Here is a 20,828-nt window from a genome sequence, read left to right as displayed (position 1 = left end):
CTTGGAGGTGGTTTATAAATTTTCCACGTTTTCAAAAGTACTTTCCAGCCATCCAAGCAGTGTACCGAAATAACCAACTGCAAAACTATAAAAAGCAGCAAGTGCTTGCATTACGAGGCAATGTTAATTTGAACTCACTGGGGTAGACCACATTGTTTGCTTACCAACACTTACAGCATGGATAGAGCCATTTCTGAAGGTCTGTGGAAGCTGAAAAGCAGACACCTCTCTGACCCCATCGCCAGTAGGACTGGGGCCAGCAGGGCATTGCATTCTGGTGCAGGGAGCGCAGTGCTGCAGCACGGAGCAGGACAGCAGAACCTGATGCTTCCTCACCGATTACACAAACTGGGATGAGGCACACATGAAGCATCAAGCAAGTGAGGTCTGAGGGGGCTGCATTGTCCTCACGCAGCTTCCCTTTCATGTTTGCAGTTCTGTGAGCCTCAGGAAAACAGATATAGTGAGTAAATAGCACCTAATTCCAGCCACAGACAGAAGCTGGCACACTTTCTTTGCTAATTCCTCAAAGATGAGACGTTTCTGGTGTAAATGCAAGCAGGAGGCTCACTGCAGGGACTAACTGCAGGATGATCATTTTTAGTTACAGGAAGGTAAGATGGAGTAAAACTGTATCTGCAGAGGCAAAGATGCATCAGGAATTCACTGGGATTACAGCCAAAGATGTATTCTGCATAAATAGCCTTAGCCAACAGTAATTAACATGGTGAGCATGTTTCATCATATTATATTGTGAAGAGATTAGAAACAGAGTTGGTTAATCTCATCTGAATCATAATGTAATGCCATAAATAATAATACAGCTTTCTTTCTTGGGACTGCTGTTTGTTTTGAGGACAGTGTCTGTGGAGTCTGAATGAACCATTAGGGATGGAACTGGATGTCACCTCCAGCACGTGATGGAGTTATAATCAAATGAGCTTTTAATTAATAGTTGAGCGAATCCTCAGTGAGATCCTGAAATGTGAGGCATGTTCTACACCTGCATCACACCTGGAGAAAACTGAGCTATTTCTGATCAGGAAGGTAATGAGAAGTCCTTCAATCCAGAGCAGCGGCACGGGCTGAGCTCTGCTCTCGAGCCTCTGTGCCCACCCTCAGTGCAAAGGCCTGGGTGCTCACAGCTGCCCTTTATCAGAAAGAAACTATGCAGCTTTCAGAAATGTCGCTCTTCCTCATAGCTGAGTTTTGTCTCATCCCTGAGAGCCCATGCATCACCAAAACGATACCTGCAGTCAGATGTCTAAATTATCATGGAAATAGGATGAGAACTGCAAGCATACACCTGTCTTCCAACTTTTCTTGCCCTTATGAGTCAGTCTTGGTATCGGACAAACTAGTTACTCCATGTGCTCTGCTGTTGCAATAGCATAGCTCTGGGAAGGAGTGCGGTATGGCCTTTGGTGACATCATTCTTTACCTTGCTAAAAAGAACACCCACAGTCAGTGGAAGATTTTCCTGTCACACACACACACAAATCCTTAAAAGAAGAAATATATATGTTTCCAAGCATATTGTTTTTGGGGGACAAAGAGCAAATATGGAATGAGAAGAAGCACTGGGTTATCAGTAGTGAATGGTACTATGCTGCTTGTTGTCTCTGTGTGTATGCCTGGTGTTGGCAGTCAGTTTCCTGCAGCTTTTTGGGGCACACAGAAGTTGGGTTTCCATGCAAGCTGCTGGCAGCAGCTTAGCTCCATGTGTTTGGAAGAAATACGGAGAGCCTGATAGGCCGGTAGGGATGTGTCAGAAACTGTTTAAATTTCTATTGAACTCAATTTGCAACAGTATTTCAACAGGGAATTTGGGTAAGGAAAAGGGACATGCGAGCTGTATGGCTGAAATGAGCTATCTGTCACACAGGACTTACTGAAAGGACAAACCGGAGTCTGTGTGTGAATTAATAACAGGTTCCTTTTGATTCTGACAGCCTTTTATGTTCATAAGAGTAGAAACAATACCACTGGGATTTGGAGGCATTACAAAAAGTGCATGACGGCTCCAAGCGGTGTTCTGTCCTGAAAACACCACAGGTTTACAAGGACTTGCTGCACCTAAACGTGCCTCAAAGTAAAACAGAAGAGCACGTGGGCACTGCAGAGTGCCCTGTTAGTGTGAGCTCAGCACCACTGAACACTTGCTTCACCCAAGGGCACGAGGGGACTCGTTTATTCCTATGGGCAACGTCTGAACAGAGCTGCTTCTCTCATCAGCTGAGCCAGGCACAGCCTTACAGGGTTTGTCTCTGCTCACTCAGAGCTGTGACACCGGAGGACTCACCTCTCAGCTTTATCCATTGGCGGCCTCTCCCTCCTGTGATATAAATTATTCATAAAATCCCAAACAATGCTGCTCTTTTCCTCCCCATAACTATTGCACGTAGTCACCTCTATCCACCCAAAGCTTCTCCACAAACAAGCAGGGAGAAGCCCATGAAAAGGAAGGTGTGCCCGATAATCCAGTTACCTGCTCACCACAGAGGTAGCCCTGGGGGCTGGCGGAGCTGCTGGCTCCAACAGCTCTGTACAACCCTTCTGCAGCACTGAGCAGCAGGGAGTGCAGGTAGGAGGAGGGGAGCTGGTGATCTGGGTGTCCTCAGCACAGCCTGCACGTAACAGAGGGCAGGACTGCTAGGGGAGCAGTGTGGGGAGGCCAGGCCAGAATTGTGATGCCTTAAAACCTTGCAGACACACCTCATTTGTAAGGCGGTCCTCAGCTGCTGAAGGAGGCAGCTTCTAACATGTATGGCTTTATTCCACCAAAAGGAAATCACTGTCGTCAAACCTCCTTTCTGGTTTTTGACTCGCCTAATCCTTTGTGTCTCTAATCCCAAAATTCAAAGGGTATTTGTTCTTTCAGGTGCACGTGATGGACAACGTGGTGTCAGCAGAGGTTCGTAGATCTGACCATGCTGTGTGAGGCACAGCTCTGTGCTCTCTGCCACAAGTGCTGCATTGTTTGAGCCGAGGAAACAAAGGTATCTGGATGTGATATGCAGTGATGTCAATTTGCTGTGAGCTGCTGGGCCGCGTGGCTAAGGCACAGATGTCTGACCTGATGTAGTGCAGTGCCCGACCCTGGGGCAGCTCCTGCAGAGACCAAAAATCAGCACAGAGCAAACAGAGCTTACGGCCTGATGGATGGCAAACGTTTACATGATGTAAGAGTTAAACTGACTAGATTTTATTTTAATTGCCCAACACCTGGTTGTACAGAAAATCCCAAACCAACATTCTAAGCATGCTTGTTACATGTGATCAGTGAAAACCCAGAGCAACTGCTGTACTTTTCACAGCAAGATGCTCCTGAGCAGTATGTGAGCTGCTATTGGCAGGTTTACTTCTTAGGTTGGCTTTTCACACAGACTCGTGCCACACAACACAGCACCCTCGGCTTCGTTTGACTCAGAAAGTTAAAATAGGCAGGTTATATAATGATGTTTATCTTTACATCAGGAAGTCAACTAAGAAGCTGTTAAGCTGATATTATATAACGCAGTCCTGGTTACAGAAAGTGTGGAGGAAGACGATCTGGGTTGATGTGTGTCGTATTGGCAGTAATTGTTAAAGGTTATAACCAGTATTGTGTCATAGGCTTTTGTTTTTCACATTCTGTAGCTGTCCTGAAAGCATTCGGGCATCAGCAGCCAGGAACAGAACTTCACACCTTTGTAGAAATGTCAACCGCACTATTCTGTACGTTAGGCAAGAGTAAACACACTTTATATTTAAATCTGAAAAATGAAGTCGCACGTCACTCCCCATCCCACAGAGATTTCCAGCTCTTGAGGCTGACGGAATAACAAAACTCATTCTTTTGTAGGATGGTGAGTTGTCCCAGCATTACTAGGAATGCTTTATTACAGGAGCAAAAGAAGGAATAGATGATATTACATACAAGGCACTTAATTCAGCAGTAACTCAGACAACTTTGGAGAATGCAAGCTGTACACAGGCAGAAAACTTAAGATGGGTGGGGGGGAACTCCCCAAACCAAAAAACACACAACATAAAGCAAAAGTTCTCTCTCATTCTCCTTGTAATCAGGAATGTGCTCGTGTGCTGTTCACACTCTGCTGGACCCTCGAACCATAAGAACAACGCATGGCCGGATCCCTGTGTTCAGATGCCCAGTTGAACTGAGAGGTATTTCACTTATGAGGACAAACGTTGGACGTAGAGGTAACAACTTAAGAATGTGAAGTTTGTATTACTGGGAAACTATTCTCTGTACTCTGTTCTTCTCTGAATTCCCAGGTTAAAATCAAACAATCAAAGCTGTGTAAGAGGATCTCATAAGGATTCTATTGAGTAGATTTAATTTAATAAAAGCTACCATTCCATCTTATTTAAATTCTGATTCTAACAACTGGTTAGAGGTCCAGGGGCACTGGACCTCTAATTTCAGGTCCAAGGGCACTGAGAGCACACTGTACTGATCCCTGCAATTCTCCATATCCTTCTGTGAGTGACAGGGAGCAAATTATATCACCCACAACAGAGAAGCTGATACGAGTGAGCCGATACTTTGATAACTGAATGTATATGACAGGGACACGGCCAGTAATGGCACACTGCAGTGAAAAGAACAGCTTGAATTTTTAGTAGCCTCGTGGAAACTGGGTGTGCCCAGAAAGTTTTGCAGAAAGACACATAGTACTATGTAAAGCCATGCTTTCCTTTAAGCAGAACTCATCCAGAAGTTGTCTGTATCTTTTTAGCCCACAAAATAATGGATCACAATGGAAAAAAAAACACTGCCCTGAAAAGCAGGAAGGTAAGGCTGTGGCCCATGACCCAATCTTACCAGGCATCAGAGAATCCAGATGGGCATAATGAATAAGCTAACTTCACTCAGGGTATTTTCCTTAACAGCCAGAGGAAATTAGGCTTCATTAGTTTAATTGCTTCCCCAGTTAGCTGTGAAACGTTGCACAGACTTTGCAGGGGAAGTGAAGTGAAAGTCTCTCTGCAGCTGCAGGAGGTCTGTTTAGGTGCGCTGCTGCCACAGCTCAGCACTGCGCTGTATGGCGGCTGCTTTTAGGCTTCGGGCACCGTGCAGATGACAAGCATAAGACTGGAAGGCTCAATGTTATTGTTCTTCCATTTTCTCTTATTAGCAACCCCGATACGAGAAGCTCTCTGAGTTTGACTCATTCCTCTTCAACACGCAGCAGTTTCATTATTTTGCTGAAGTGGTGTATTGCGAGAATCAATACGAACCTTCTGTGTGACTGTCCAACCTGATGTGAGTAAACATCACCAGGGTCCCACACAGGCTGCCGGCAGCAGTGGCAAAAGAAAGGCTTTAGCGGCAGGGACAGGGACTGTCACACTCAGGGTCGTATCCGTGGCCAGGAGGGCTACAATGGAGGCAGGCGGCTTCTTGGTGCAATTGTTCTGGAGTTCCTCTGCTGAGGGTCATTCTGGACCAGAGCCAGGACTTGCTGAGCTCAGCACAATGCTGACTTGTGTGCTCATCCCATCAATCACAATCGCAGCACAAGCCTTTCTGTACGCTGCCCATAATGGTTTGATTTAAATGATGTTGTTTGAGCGGGGGCGTAAATGACCCTTTGGTTACTGCCCCGCTTCCCCCTGCTCTGTGTGAATGGCACAATTTCCTAAGGGCTGGAGCCCCAGCAAGAAGGTATGGAACTAAGAATAGTTCTACAACAGACCCTTACTGCAGTGTATTGGTGAAAGTGCTGTTTGCATTCATAGGGTATCTTCTATACGTGCTGGAATTTCCAAACCATACTCTGAAGTTTCACACCGTGCACTCTGGTTCAACCATTTGGAACCAACGAATATCCCCTGGAACTGAAATAGCGGTGCTGGGACCAACCCTGCTTGGGAGTGCACCACGGCCCACCTAATTGCTTCCTGCTTCACTGATCCCCCATCCTGACCCCGCTTTGATCTCTTCTTTCTTTCTTTTTTTCCCTGGAGCATGAGTAACAAGTGAGAAATGCCATCTCGGGGTGTTAGATGGGATTATTCCTCTATCCCCGCCACAATGACCTTACCTTACGGGATTATAGCTTAACATTTAAAAAGCTTTCAAGTCCTGATTAAGAAAAAAAAAAAAAAAAAAAAAAAAAAACCCTACAAAAAAAGCTTCTTTATGGCAGTTCATTTAATTGCAGGTTTCTATTCCTATTTTATGCTCTGTAATCAATGCTTTTGTCAGTCAACAAACCAACCTCACTGCGTGGATGTCCCTTTTCTGCTGGCTGAATCTGGGCTGCTCTTCCCTTCCTCGTGTACACCTATTCCTCTGACATCGAGGGCGAGACGGACACTTTGAGTGTATGCTCAGTGTTGTTGTAAACAGTGCAAACAGATGAGGCCAATGATGGAAGCCAACATCCCTCCTTACTTAATACGGTTTCATTTGCAGATATGTGGACCGGAACCAGGCAGCGCCAAATCCCTGAGGCTATGAAAATAGGTAATGCTGGCGATGGGAATGCATGTCAGTAACACTGCGTGTGTGTTCTGTGTTCTTCACGGAGCTGCGTGCACCGTTTCGCGGCAGAAAGCCGTGGGAGGAACTCCGGGTCCGAATGCGCTCACCAACCACGGGGGTGGAGCAGAGCAGCGGTCCGTCCTGGCTCAGTTTTCTTAAGCCGCGGACCACAGCTGAACGCAGGTGCTGATTTTTAGACTATCAAACCCACGCGCGCTGCCCAGGAGGTTCTTTCCTACCACCGGGATGTTTGCAGCCGCGTCTGTATCCGAAACTGCAGCCGGAGTTGCAGACCGGGACGGGCAGTGCCGGCAGCGGGACGGGCTGCGGCTTCCAGTTCTGCCTCCCGGCCACGCGCCGCGCACGCGGGTTTTGCAGCGCTTCAGACACGGGGAGAAATAAACAGCAGCCGCAGCGCGGCCCCCCGAATCGCCCCGAGCCCCCACGTCAACGCTCCTTCGCCCCGTTAGCGGAGCACGGAACGCGCCGCACAGAACATCCACCCGCCCGGCCCCGCCCGGCGCTCGGTCCCCGCTCCGCTCTCACGCCGCGCAGCGCCACGCAGCGCCCCGCCGCCGGAGTGCCGCACGGAGGGCCGCTCCCGCGGGGCCGCGTCCGAGCTCAGCCCGCCGCCGCCGCACGCGGCGCGCACGTGCGGTGCCGCTGAGGGGCGGCGCTCAGCGCCGGGAGCCGCGCACCTGTGGCGGCGTGCCCGACCCGCGCGGCGGCGGAGCGGCCCCGCCGGAGGAGCTGCGCCGCTACCGCCTGGGCGGAGCGGTCCCCGCGGGCCACGAGGGAGCCGCCCCGGGCGCCGGCGGGACAAAGCGGCTGCGGCGGGGCAGAAGGGGGCCGGGCCGGGCGGCCGCGCACCGCCCCTTTAAGGCGGGCGCCGAGCGCTCACCTTGCCTCCTCCCCCCCCCCGCCCCGCCGCCTAGGTACCGGCCCCGGGCCGCTCCGCGCGCTGATTGGGCGGCCGCCGGGCCCGGTCACGTGGGAGGGGGGGGGGCGCGCTCCCCCCAGCCTCCAGGCCGCCATTTTGGCTGGAAAGTTTGGAATTTCCGAGCGCTGAGAGCGGGAGGCGGCGGCGGCGCGCGCCCAGCCCTGCCCGGCCCCTATCAGCCGCCCCGCGCCCGGCCCGCCGCGTCCCCGACCCGTCCCGCTCCTCGCGGCGGAAGCCCCGAGCGGAGCCGCCGGGAGGGTCGCTCGGCGGGGCGGTGGGTCGGGCGGGGCGGTCCCCCCGCGCCCGGCCGGCAGGGGGTGCGCGCCGCCGCCCCGCGCCGGGTCGGGCTCAAAGTTTGCGAGGCGGAGCCGCCATGCCCGTCAGGAAGCAAGGTGAGCGCCGGGCCGAGCCGGGCACGGTCCCGGCCGCGGACAAAGGAACGGCCGCGCCGCGTGGGGCGGTCCCGAGCGCGGGGGTGGTCGCGGTCACCCACCTGTGCCGCGCTCAGACAGTCTCGTGTCCGCCCGCAGATACCCAGCGCGCCCTGCGCCTCCTGCAGGAGTACCGCTCCAAGCTGAGCCAGGCGGAGGACCGGCAGCTGCGGAACTCCATCGAGCGGGTCATCGGCATCTTCCAGAGCAACCTTTTCCAGGCGCTGATCGGTAAGCGCTGCCCCTCCTCTCGGGCCGGGTTCTTGCGTGTTGCCTCCTGCGGTGTTGGTGAGGGGAAGAGGTTTGCTGTGCTGTCGGAGCCCTCGTGCTCCTCAGTGCTGTGTGTGTGTGTGTGGCACGCTCACACACGTGCTGTTCTAATCGGCGGCTTTCTGTCACTTACTTTGTATGAGTTTTCTGCCCGGCCCGCGCAGCCTGCAAGCGACGGGCGCTGCGGTGCCTCCCTTCTGGGCCGTGCCGTGCTGAGCTGTGCAGCTGGGTTTCAGGTTTTCCACGTCTGTTTGTGTGGATTTGGACAGTTTATAGGCAGCGTGTTTCAGTTGTAAGTCCACGTGTGAGTGCCGAACGGGTGAGCTGAAGTGGTTTTAGTGAATTAGAATTCGGGCAAACCTCCGTGCTGAAGGATCCCTACAAATGCTGCACGCGGTGTATTTCAAGAGCAGAGCTAAAGTGAACGGCAGGAAACCTCTAATGTTGCAGGTGGCTACAGCAACTTTTTCTCTTTGGTTGCTCAGTGAAGTGCAGGGAGAACCTCACCAATTCCCAGGCTCAGAGTGCTTCTGGTGCTTTTCCTCCGAAGCTGTTAGTGTAAACATTGCTGAAATTCTTCTGCGAAGCTTTGAATTTCCTGTGCATCTCTTAGAAAACAGAGCAAAATAAACAAGCGGAGTTATAAACACAACTTGCAGAATCCTGACCTGACTTTGCAGCTTCTACAGGGAGGCAGGGAGCCGTGGTTTCCTCCTGATTGGCTGTAGCTGCGTGTGTGACAGCTCCTTCCCTTTTAACAAAGTAACTTGCGCATAAACTGTGTTGTTAACATTGTAGACAGCATGGCTTTCAGCTGTTACTTTGCAGTCACAGGGCTTGCAGCGCCTGTAGCCTCTCTCTCAGGTGTGCATCTTCATAGTGCTGTATCTTCTTTGCATGTGTGTTGTGGTGGAAACGTGAGGAGGGGCGAAACGTTGCTGCACGTGAAGTGCTTTCTCCTGGAGCATTTGTTTAATCTTCAGGTGGGTTTTCAGAAGTTGGTCGTCTTGTGGAATGTCTCCCATATATGTTCCTGAAAGGCGGTTGTGCAGATAGGTCTGTTCCCATGGGATGCCTCCAGGAAGGGTTTACTTGCAGGAGCTCTGTGCATTTCTTTTCAGTGCTCAGTTGATGCTAAGCAGCTCCATGATGAGGATTTGTGCACCTCTGTGTGATGTGTGTGAACAGCCTTCGTTCGCTGCTGAATGAAACTGTTGAAGTTTTGTATTGGAAGATTAATACTGTGGTTATGCTTCTTATTTTCACCTGGGAAATCTTGCTGTTGGTTATTAATTGAGTGAGATACGAGTCAGTGGCATGGAAATGGCCTTTGGTATTGTAAGCTGCAAGACATGCTTTATTCTAAGATCCGTATCCAGAGCCAGGTTGTCCCTGTAACTTAGCACTTGGCAGCAGCGTTCTTCAATCAGGGGGCTGCCATGTGCCTGCTGGAGGGCTTCATGCCCTGTTTTCTGATCCGTCAGAAGTTCTGTTGTAGCCATGGGGTCTTTGATTCTGTCCGGTTCAGTTGATCTCAGTATGCACAAATAGGTGTTGTGCTTTTTGAGAGGATTAACGTTTGTTTTGCATTTAGTGGTTAACTGTGTGATTGGTTGTTAAGGAGCGTGTGTTTGTGCTCCAAATTGAAATGCAATAGCAGAGAGTAACTTCCCAGCAATTGATGCTGTCAACTTCAGCATTCTTCCTTTAACCTGTTCCTTTCCATGGAAATGAGTTGGAGAAGTACTTGCTCATGGCTGGCTGCTCCCACCTGTTGTGCTCCTGGCAACACCTTTATACAGTGTGACTACTGCTTGGTGCCCCTTGGGAGGGCGTCAGCTCCCTGCAGGGAGGAGGGGGCTGCCAGGAAAAGGAGCTGCGTGAGAGATGGCTGCGTTGGCTGAGAAGCCCTTGAGTCAGTTCCTGCCTGTCCTCTTGCCATGGAGATTTGGGAACAGCCTGGATGAAGCTGTGCTGCAGGTTGGCCTTACCTTGAATACTGCACTTGTAATCATCTCATAGCTGATTTTCAGGTGTGCCTTTTATAGGAGTTGTGATGCGTCTCCAACTTAAATATCCACAGCTGCGCTTACAGAAGCTTCCAAGCTCAACTATGAATTTATTTTTCATGTAGGTGCTTCTTCTAGAAAGCGTGCTACTTGTAGTTTCTGCTGTTTTTAACAGTAGAAAAAAAGTAAAACAAAACCTCCAATGAACACAAACAAAATGACTTTCGGTCCACTTCTTTTTTTTGCTTTTATTCTGCCTGGTTGCTGCTGTATCTCCAGGACCCTCCTGTCCATGGTAGGTAAGGATGTATGTGAGGGCTGCACTCAGGATTTGCTGTCACATTCGTACATCTTTTTTTAGTGTGGTTCTGAACTTGGCAATCAAACACTGTTCTTTCAAGCAAAAAATAGTCATTACTTCATGCACAGGAATGTATCTTCAAATTTTATAATAGAGGGCATCGATATTCTCTTCCAGGAACACTGAATATTTCATCTATTTATTTTAAGGGGAAGGAATTAAGTGTTTGGTTCTTTGTGCATTTCAGTTTGGATACTGAAGAATAAGTGATATTCTCACATCTGAGAACTTTTTTTTTCTCACATTATACTTCCCTTTAATTCCTCCAACAAATTTTAGTTCAGCAATCTTACAAACTTGACCCGCTTCTTAAATATAACAGTTTGGTTTAAAATGACTTGAATTAGGGCAGTGACTGCTCAGTGTGAACAGTGTTGCAAAATTGACATTATCACATCAGTGTTATTTCTGTAAGTGAAAGAAGTGCAGTAATTTTAAGTTAGTAACAATATCAGAAACCAGATGTCAGTGACCTTCCTTCAAACAGTCTGAAAAAGCCTGTCTTTGATTTTCTGTGTTCTGTAATGTGGTGTTCCCATTTTATTTGCTTCAGCCAGCCAAGTATAATGATGTCTGGCGCTTTAATTAAATGGATACTAGCAGCCTTTAATTAAAGTCAGCTTGAGAAATACTGCTGTTTTTAAGTAAAACTCCTATTTTACCACCTGAGAATCGAGTGCTATCTTTTCTACCTGTTGATTTCTTTCTTGTTAAAAATAGCTTGTTATTGGTATCCTGATAATTGGTACAGTGAGTTAGGTTATTAAATGGCCACAGCAAGACATCCATGTAAGGAGGGATGGCACGTGATTTAATTTCATTTTGGTGCAGAATTTGGTATTTATTTTAAAATAATCGGATAATACTTTAAGCCTTTAGGGTTATTTAGCATTATTTTTGTAATTATGCATCTGCAAGCCTCTTTTTTTTTTTTAATGATGAAGCTGACTGGAGGAAGTTGGATGTGGTGAATACCATTCGTGTGAGCCACCTGATTTATTTAACTTGGAGTCTTTCCGTGTGAAGATGTCTGGGGTAATTATGTGCTGAATATCCCTAACACTAAATATCTAGCGTGGGAAATCTTGCAGATAAAATGGAGTGGTTTCTGTAGCCTTTGCTGAACCAAGAACCTCTTATCCCAGTGAATGTGAAGGTGTTCTTAACCGCAGTCTGGATTGATGAACACCGTGAAATAGTGTTTTAAATACCGTTACTGTTTTTACACACCGGAGGAATAAGTCTCATCTCTGAAATGTGATGACAGCTGATGTTTGCAGTAAGGTAAATGCCTCATTCACATTTATCTGACTGGGGCTGAAACTTCTAGGAATTTCTAGGAATTTCCTAGGAAACTTCTAGGAAAGCAGCCATAGCTCTATCCACGTTGCCTCTCCGTACTGGTTAAGGGAACAGTCTTATGTTTTAGGCCGATGCAGACTCAGTGCTCCTCAAAGTTGGGACCATCTGGTGTGGTCTGACCATGAATGGTCCCACGCTGAGTTCTCTGTGACTTTGGGGGTGCCATTCTTGTTCTTTTAGCTCCCTTTCAATTATTTAACTGGTGTGGAAATACTTTACTTACTAGCTAAGTTCAAGTCTGGTGCAATTAAAGCTGAAGCTTCTCTTCATAACTGAAACCAAAAGTACTTGCTCTTGGGGAAACTTCAGTATCAGCTTTTATTGCAGTGATACGGTTAGTTAATAGAACACAGGGTGTGATGACACAGTCAACTTTTCAAACCTGCACATGCCCAAGAGAGTTTTAGTGCTGGGTTTGTGCCATTGTGTAAGGCTGCTCTGTAGGTGAGGGGAGGAAGGCTGCTTGTGAGCTGCTTCCTGACTGAACGCAGCTGGGGCACTGCATGGCTTGGTTCAGGCTTAGCTGAAGAATATTCTTCGTTGCAGATCTGGGAATTCTTGACAGTAACTCAGGGATCTGGTTAGATAGCAAATAGTGCTTTTTTTTATTAGATGGAAGTTCGGGGAAAATTAAATCATCGCTTATATTGGATACCACTGCAATTGTAGATACTAAATAGAGTATTTTTAGATTGGAATCTTAACCTCGCTGCATTTTTGTGATGATTTTTTCTTTCCCCCTCTCCCCTGGGCTGGTTATATCTTTGCTCCTATTTGAGACTGAAACATCCATGGATGCAGTTCTCATGACTTGCAGGTGTTTATCTGCTGTCCAGAGCAGTCTCCTGAGGATGCACTGCGGTTACTTACTTAGTGCAGTCCCCTTCCTGAAACTTGAGGACAAGGTGCTCAGTTTCAGCCTGGTTGGACACAGGGTTATGTCTTCAAAGGTAGTTAAGGATTTGATTATCTGGATCTGGATTGAGAGAGTATAAAATGAAGTTTGCTTTGGGTCCTGAAGTCTGGAGCATGAGCTCAGCTGTTTCTGTGCTTTTTCCGTGTAGTTTGTAGTTGCTTAAGAACCCGTTTTTTGGAAGAACTTCATGCTGTCCTTTTGAAGGAATGCAGTGATGAGGGAAACAGACTCTGGTTGCTCCTCCTCCTTAAAGAACTGCCGATCATTTTGTATGTATGCAATACAGCTTGAGAGTGTGGAAAGCTTTGGGGGTGTTGTGTAAGTGCGTGCTCCCTCTATTCCTTCTCTTCTGATGTTTCAGTGCTTACTGTCCTGCTTGTGTTTGTGACGGTGCAATGGGATTAGGAGCTGCTTTTGGCAGCCCGAAATAGCACGTAGGACTAGTGTAAGTTGAGCAGTTACGGGTGTGCGGAGAGTATTGTGGCAGAAGATTATCCCAGTGGTTATCCCCAACTGTGTATTCAGTTCTGAATTGCTGCACTGTAGAATCTGTCACTCGCAGTATTCCTCTCTTTGCTGTGCTACCATTAAAAGGGGTTACTGACCAGCGAACTCTGTCAATAAATTGGGTGTTTTTATCAGAGGCTGAGGAGAAAGCTGAACTTTAGAATTCCTGCTACAGTTTCCAGGTTCTGGAGAAGTTTCTTCTATTCAGTGCTGTGTGCCTGGTGACTTGGGGGTTCTCCTGGCCATCCTGTTGCCTGTGTTTTGAGGGATGGCACTTGCTTTGCAGGTGGAATGAATCATCTAAGAAGCTCAAAGTCTGACAGCTGCTGAGTTGTCTCCTTGCACAGATGGTTTCCTGAATCATAACTAGGCTGAACTTGGAGGGATTTTAAGACGCTGTAGAGGGCTGACAGTAGAATAACCTCCTTAACTTTGTTTGCTCTCTAAGCTAAGGGAGGCTGTGGGGTTCTTTGGTGAAGCCTTTACAGGGATCTTGTCATGTGCAAGTGTCTTCCCAACCATCTCCTCAAAAGAACTCAGTTGCTTTGGTTTGAGATTAAAAAGATAATTGATCTAGGACAAAGGTACAATGAATAAGACTTGTGGGTGAATGGTAAAAGTATTGAAAATTTAAATCTCATGTTCAGAACCTTGTTTTAGAACTTGGCTGCAGGGAGCGTACAGGTGGAGGGAGACGCTGCTGTGTGTGGTGCTGCCACTGTCAGTTACCTTCAAGTCTATTAGCTAATATTAGTGGAAGAGGAAAAAGCAGAGCTGTGCACCTGTGAAATCTCAGTTCAGATGTTTGAGTGAACATATCCCGTGTATCCCTCAATTGTTATTTTCCTCCCCAGAGTTCATTCCTTTGGAGGAAATCCTGGTTGGTTCTGTATTGGCACTAATTAGGGCCCACCCTACAATTAAAAGCTACTAATAGCTCTTCCTGTGTTAAGTTTCTATTACCTGACAGTGGTAAATACATCCTTTTAAGAAAAAAGGCACAGTTATATTGGTTGCTAATAGTTTGGAACAGCAGTTAAGTTATTTGTAGAGAATGGGTAACTGGGAGTTCATTTCAGGCTTTTTTTTTCTGGCTTAGGTTGGTGAGTAAGTACACATGAGGTAGTGTTAAATAGAAAAGAGTATGGACAGCAGGGAGGGGGGGTTATGCCAACTTTTAGCTGTATGATGACCATTTTAAATTCTTTAAGTTTTTCCTATCTTAGTTTTGAACATAATCCCTGTGGGATTCTGAAGGAAAACTGGAAAGAGAGCATCTGAAGGAGCAATTGGAGAGCAAAGGGGAAAATGTGAACAGTTTGAAAGGTGTAAGTGGACAGGCTGGTGAAGAGTTGGATGTGGCTCACTGCGAACATCAGCTGGAGGAATAAGAGCAGGGAGCTGGATCTGAGGTTAGATGAGAGCAGTTTCAACTGAGTGCAAATTAAGCTGCATTTATGCTATGGAAGCAGAAAATAATACCTTCTGGAGTTTGAGAGCTAGAAGTTAAGTGTGTGCTGAAGGGTTAAAGCTTTGGACACAGCCACTGGAACAAGCAGAAGGGTAGAGGAGGAGGAGGAGGAGTTGGCTGCCGCAGCTCAAAGGGTGTAGAACAGAACACGTGTGATGAGAGAGCTGGACTACAACCTGTATTTTTCAAGATATGGTGATGGTGCATAGCAATAGTCAGCAAAAAACAAACAAATAAACTCTAGAAATACCATGAGACTGGTTTTCACTTTTCATTGTATAAATATGAATGTATCTCCTGGGGAGCTGGAATTAGCAGGAACTGCCTTACACCTGAGGAATGAAAATCTGTAGCATTGGTGGACTCTTTTGCCTGATCTGATGGTAATCATAAATCCACTCACATTTTGTCTATCCATTATGTAGGGCTCCTAAGAACTTGGCAGAAGCCATACGTCTCAAATTGCTCTGAACTGAAATAACATGTTGACCTTTTGTTTTCCTTTCTACTAGTTTTAAGTCTTAAGTTTTAGGTGCTTCAGCTGCTTTAGCAGGAAGCCCTAAGAAAGAAAGATACCTTTATTTTTTCCCCCTAGGGAGGGGGATAGAGACCTTTGTAATCTATAATGGGATGACACATCTTCCTGGACAACCTATATAGATGGTCGATCTATTAGCATACTTGTTTGTTTATGAAGCATGTATTTGGAAGAATCAGACATTTGCATCTACTGTACTTGGATGAATAAAGGTCTGATAAGAAGCAGGCCAACAGGAGGTGACAGAGGAAACATTCACTTAGATGGATCTTCAGGTGAAATACTGAAGTGAAATACAAGTAAGTCAATTTGTGAAAGAATTCGTAAGCTCCTTGATCACTTGCAAGCCTGAGGGATCATGGTATTAAAATGCTGTTTGCTGTGAAGTCTGTATGTTGTTGTTTTCTGACCTTCTTTGGCCAAAATGGTTTGTTCTCTGCTTGAATGTCTGTTAGGAAGGAAATACTTCCTTGATGTCAGTGCAGAGTTAAATGTGTAGCTGGAACACAGAAATGCTTGAAAACAGGTTTCAAGGCTCTCACCCTCTTATGCTACTTTGGTGAGGTCTAGATTGAGGAGCTCATTAAACGCCCGTTTTGAGCTCCAAAGACTTGATTTCTGTGTACTGTGGGCTTGTAGGAATGCTGACTGTTAATGCTGGGCTGTAGGGTATTGCTGGCTATTTTCTAAATTGTAGTGGCTCGTGTTTTGGTAGTTGATATAATAGTCTCTCACTGACTGGGCAAACAGAAAAAGAAGTAGGAAACCAAACATGAGAGAAAATTACCAGTTATTACCTGGAAGAGAGTTTTAATAACTGCCAATTCATGCATGGTTTTCTGTTACTCAAAGTGGTTATGAGTGACCTTGGAAGTTGATGAGCACCAAGATGACAATCTTCAGATGATCATTTCCTTGCTCAGATTAATAAAGATAAGTTGCAGAAAGGCTAGTGAGACTGGGCAGCTAAATAGCCTCTGAAAATCAGTGCAGATAAATCTGAAGTGATGCGCAGCAGAGCAAACAACCCAAATTTACTGCTAGAAGCTCTGAGTTAACCATCACCCACCTGGAACTGATACGGCAACACAAAGAGCTCCATGAAAATGTCAGCTCAGGGTTCTCCAGCAGTCGAAATCAAACCAAATCCTAAGAACATTTAGGAAAGCAATTGAAGATAGGCTGATACTGATTATTATGCCCACTGTAAAAATCCAGGTTGTGCCCAGATCTCTCATACAACACAGTGCTTTGGTCTCTTCCTTTTTTTGTGGCCTTTAGAAGGATGGAATAGAAATAGAACAAGTTGGAGAAGTAACAACTTGGTGACAAGAGGTAGGAGGTGGCTCCTGCAGAGAGAATGGCAGAGAATGCAAGTTAGGACACTGTAGCCTAAAAAAGATGATTGAGGGATGAATATAAGGTCTGTAAAACTGAGGGGCATGTAGGAAGATGATTAAGGATGTATTGTAACTGGCATTAGGCAAGAGCTAAGTGGGTTCAGATGAGTTGAACGCTGAGTTTGCTGTCTGCTCCAGGGGGTGCTTTCAGTGCAGAAACTGAAGGAGAGGGAAGCTGGATGTCTTTGTAGAAGAGAAGGTCACTGAGGGTTACTAAATATACAGAGCCTCCCAGTTGGTCAAGAAGTCTGCAGATGCTTTAAAGCTAGGGAGTGTTTGAGGTGTATGAATGTGCTTGATGCATTCATATACTTCTTTTCTAGATATATTTATCAGAAATGAACAGAAAACGGAATAGAAAACAGAAAACATATATGTACTTGTTAAATAAACTTGTTTGTGCACAATGGTGTTAAGTATATGAAAATTGAATCTTCAAATGAGCATATAATTAATATAGCAAATACAGATGTCGTTAACTTGGGTGTGCTGTGATAAGCTTACAGCTCTGTGTAGTGTATGGCATTAGGGCAACAGTTGGCTGTTCTACCTGCACAGTGTCCAGTGCAGTCTGTTGTAGTGCCGTGTGTCAGTGTTTTAGCCCACAAAATGTTAAGCTTGTGTGGAATTTCCTGGTGTTTAGTTAAGGAAAACCACCTATAACCCACAAATGGCCAAAATGCTTAGATGTTGAAAATGCAAAGCCTAAAAACAGTGAGTTACTGTGATCATTACATGCCTTTCTAATTTAAAAAAAGAAAAAAGTGCACCAAAAATAGCTCAACACATTTTTGGAAGTAGTAAATGCCTGCGATGTTTTGGCTCTCTCCTTGGTACCATAACATTGAAGGTTTGCTATTAGGATTTTTAAATAAAACCTGAAGAACAACAATAAATAAAGGATTCCGGCGAGTTGTTTCGTACCTGTCAGAAAGCCAAAGGTTCTTGTGCTCCTGCCTGCAACTCACTCAGTGAAGCCTGGAAACAAAACTGACTTTAATCGGTCACTACTAAAATGGTGAATGTTAGCACTTATTTTGTGTTACAGCATTTCTCTGAAAGCAGAGGCCGGCCTCTTCTTGGGGAGAGTCTGCAGCTTCTGTGAGTACAGACAGTGTCTGTGGTTTGCAAATATCTACTCTGCAGAACTTCCCAAAACTGGTGGTTAAGAAATCAGTGCACAGGCAGTGCAGGGGGCTGGTGAGCTTTTGGGTGTCTTGATCCTTTAAAAGGAAAATTTTGAAGGCTGTTACTGGTTTGTTTTTGCATGTGCTGTCTCTGGTTTTCGTGTGTGAGTTTCAGTGCTGAGATACTGTAATACTGTCAGATCGTTTCTGATCCTTGCTGTAGTGGGTGCTGGTTGTTGTAGAACTTTGTCTGCAGGGCTGTTGCTGCATTTGTATATGCATGCTACTCTATGTAAGACTTGAGGAGGTATGAGGTATGCTATTAATTTTCTTGTATTTTTGCTGTTTGATCACTTCAGAGTAACTTCTACCTGCTTTCAAAAGAAAAGGGCAAACAGTTAATCCTTTTTTGAGAGCTTTATGAAAGCACGCTTATCTCAAAAGCTTATGTTGCAGCCCAGATTTCCATCAAGGGCCTAGAAAGAGATCTGCAAAGGTGAGCTGTCTGTTGCAGGAACCTGGCCATTGGAGTCTCAGAAACAGGTGCTGACATCAGGCATACCACAGTTAAATTTTACTGTAATCCAGTGTTATATATGGCTTAATTTCAAGATGTTTAGGTAGTATACCAATCTAATTATGATTTGGTATGTCAGTGCAACATCCAGCTTTGTGTGGTAACATCCAAGTGTTTACTGTGAGCATTCAGAATAGCCCATATAAATGATGTTGGGATTTATTTATTTTTTAAGAAAAAGAATGTTATTTTGTAGCCATTAAATTCCTAGGAACTTTTGTTACTTGGAGCAAATTCAGGATAAACAGACTAATCCTGATATTAGGTGGTGTATGTATGTCTGACATATCTTGGTAGTAAATATATGGTGTGCTTCAGAGGTGGAGAAATGGTGTATGGGAAATAAGGTGCTTTTTGAAGCAAGTCATTCTGCAGTACAAATAAATGGCTACCTCAGCTGGCAGTGAGAAGTACCAGAATTGAGAGTAGATGCCCTAGATTTCTGCTGTAAAACACTTGCACAAATAACCCCTCCCCATAAATAATGTAGTAGTCTTCATGTCCTGGTTGATGTGGATTGCTGCTATAGAATCAGCTCAAAACATTGCCTATTTTAATGTACTAAGCAGTGTATCAGGGGGAAGAAAATCTTTACTCAGTACGCTTGATTGATGCATTAATGTTAATGCAGCTACAAGGCAAATTTGCAGCTGTGGGAGCTAATGTGAAGGATAGAGATACAAATTGCCCTTAAATCTGAGGTTGGTTTGCTCCTGTATATCTAGGTCGCTTAATGTCTTCTGCAGCCCTTGCTTTCTTCCAATCAGCAGTGCAAAGAGCAAGTGTAACTTTAAAAATTAATGTAAGGAGTTGATAGGAATTTCTCTTGCTCAGAGAAGAGCTACAAATGGAATTTGAGAATTACAGTTTTCTGAATGTGAAAAGAGCAGGAGTGCAATGTCTATAGAAAAACCTGCGTGTGGAACACCAGCAAAACAGTAAGAAGTCTCTCATTTATGTGGTGTTTCTCTTGTGGTGCTGCTCCATCTGTAAAGGAATTGGTTATTGTGCTTCTGTTAGTGTCTCTGGGCAGCTGCTGCAAAGCAACAAGATTCTGCAGATGAGAACCCTGCTTACTCTTTGCTGGGTCCTATTTCCTGCTTGGACAAACCCTGTCAGAAGTGCTTGTCTTCTGTGAAGCTGTTGTAATGAAAAACTTAGAATTTCTGTTTAGTGGCTTTTCTTCTTCCAAGAAGAGAGTAAAAGCTTCATAAGTTCTTTGTTCATCTGTCCTTCCCTTAGCATATACCCTTTAGATTTAAATTGATATGTGTGTATTTAATGTGAGTGATTACAGTTGTGGTAGCAAGTTTTGGATACTAATATTTCAATGGAAAGTCCCTTAATGCTTCCTATTTTTTGCTTTTATTTCTTAATTAGTGCTTCATGCAATGGATAGGATGTTGATAGAAAACAAAAGCAAAAGCTAATGCTGCCAGATTCTTTTTCCCTTGAAGTTTCCAGTTGAGTCTTCATAAATAACAAAATATACTTACATAAATATGACTTACAATTCATTCTAATTTGTACTTTTCAATTTTAATCCTATTTCTGTTACTTGAATCATCACCTGTTTTGTTTTTTTTTTTTTTTTAGGTTTTTTTTGTTGTTTTTTTTCCAGTATAACTTGATCAATTTTGTTTTTCCTAACTCCTTTTAACTTTCTTGGTGCTGATTTCGTCAGTATACTTGTATTTCTGTGGTCATTTAATTTAAGTATGTACCACAGGAAGAGACCTTCTAATATTGCCCTTGAATAGGGGTTTCAGGTGACCAAAGGCTGCATTCCCTCAGGTTAGGTGTAGCATCAGCTGAAGCACAGATGCTCATCCTTTCTGCTGTTCCACTGAAATTATTCCATATGCTTCTGGTAGCACTGCTGCCGGTGACCAAAGCCTGAAGTGAGTGGGGACACACACATTCTGAGATCCAAGGCACGGGGAGTTGTGTATCCTGTGGGAAGGTTCAAGTGGCCATAATGATAGGGCTTCATCTGTGATATGTATATCAAGTAGTGGGTATCTAATTTGTTTTGCAGGATGAGAATGCTGTTAAACTCAGAATGTCATAGTAACTATGGAGCCTAACTTCGCTATTTTTTTCACATCTCTAGATATTCAAGAATTTTATGAAGTGACCTTACTTGACAATCCAAAATGCATCGATCACTCTCAGCCGTCTGAACCAATACAGCCTGTGAATACCTGGGACTTCTCCAGCCTTCCGAGCACAACAGTGACATCAGAAACACTGCCAAGCAGCCTTAGCCCAAGTGTAGAGGTATGTCATCTCTGCTTTATTTTTTAACCATTGGAATGTTAGGTAACAGATGTGTTCATTTTACTGAATGTGTTTATGATTTTTTCATTAAATGTGCCATGAAGCAGCTGTTAAGTGATGAGAAAATGGAGCAGGGAAGTAAATGC

At 45.4% G+C, this 20,828-nt stretch overlaps 1 protein-coding gene across 12 annotated transcripts in view; it reads left to right on the top strand.

Moving 5' to 3' along the window:
• Positions 1-7,792: 7,792 nt before the first annotated feature.
• The window catches only part of DLG1 (discs large MAGUK scaffold protein 1), a 131,849-nt gene continuing 118,813 nt past the window's right edge, over positions 7,793-20,828 (top strand). For all 12 annotated transcript variants that reach the window (XM_040705646.2, XM_040705647.2, XM_025153616.3 and 9 more), the window contains exons 1-3: positions 7,793-7,825; positions 7,964-8,095; positions 20,516-20,682. In XM_040705646.2, coding sequence (XP_040561580.1) covers positions 7,807-7,825; positions 7,964-8,095; positions 20,516-20,682 — 318 coding nt within the window. In that variant the 5' untranslated portion in view covers positions 7,793-7,806. The remainder of the gene's footprint in view (positions 7,826-7,963; positions 8,096-20,515; positions 20,683-20,828) is intronic.

Source organism: Gallus gallus, chromosome 9 (genome assembly GCF_016699485.2).
Source record: "Gallus gallus isolate bGalGal1 chromosome 9, bGalGal1.mat.broiler.GRCg7b, whole genome shotgun sequence".
Taxonomy (NCBI): domain Eukaryota; kingdom Metazoa; phylum Chordata; class Aves; order Galliformes; family Phasianidae; genus Gallus; species Gallus gallus.
Note: the sequence above shows the minus strand (reverse complement) of the source record. Positions and strands in the feature narration are given on the sequence as shown.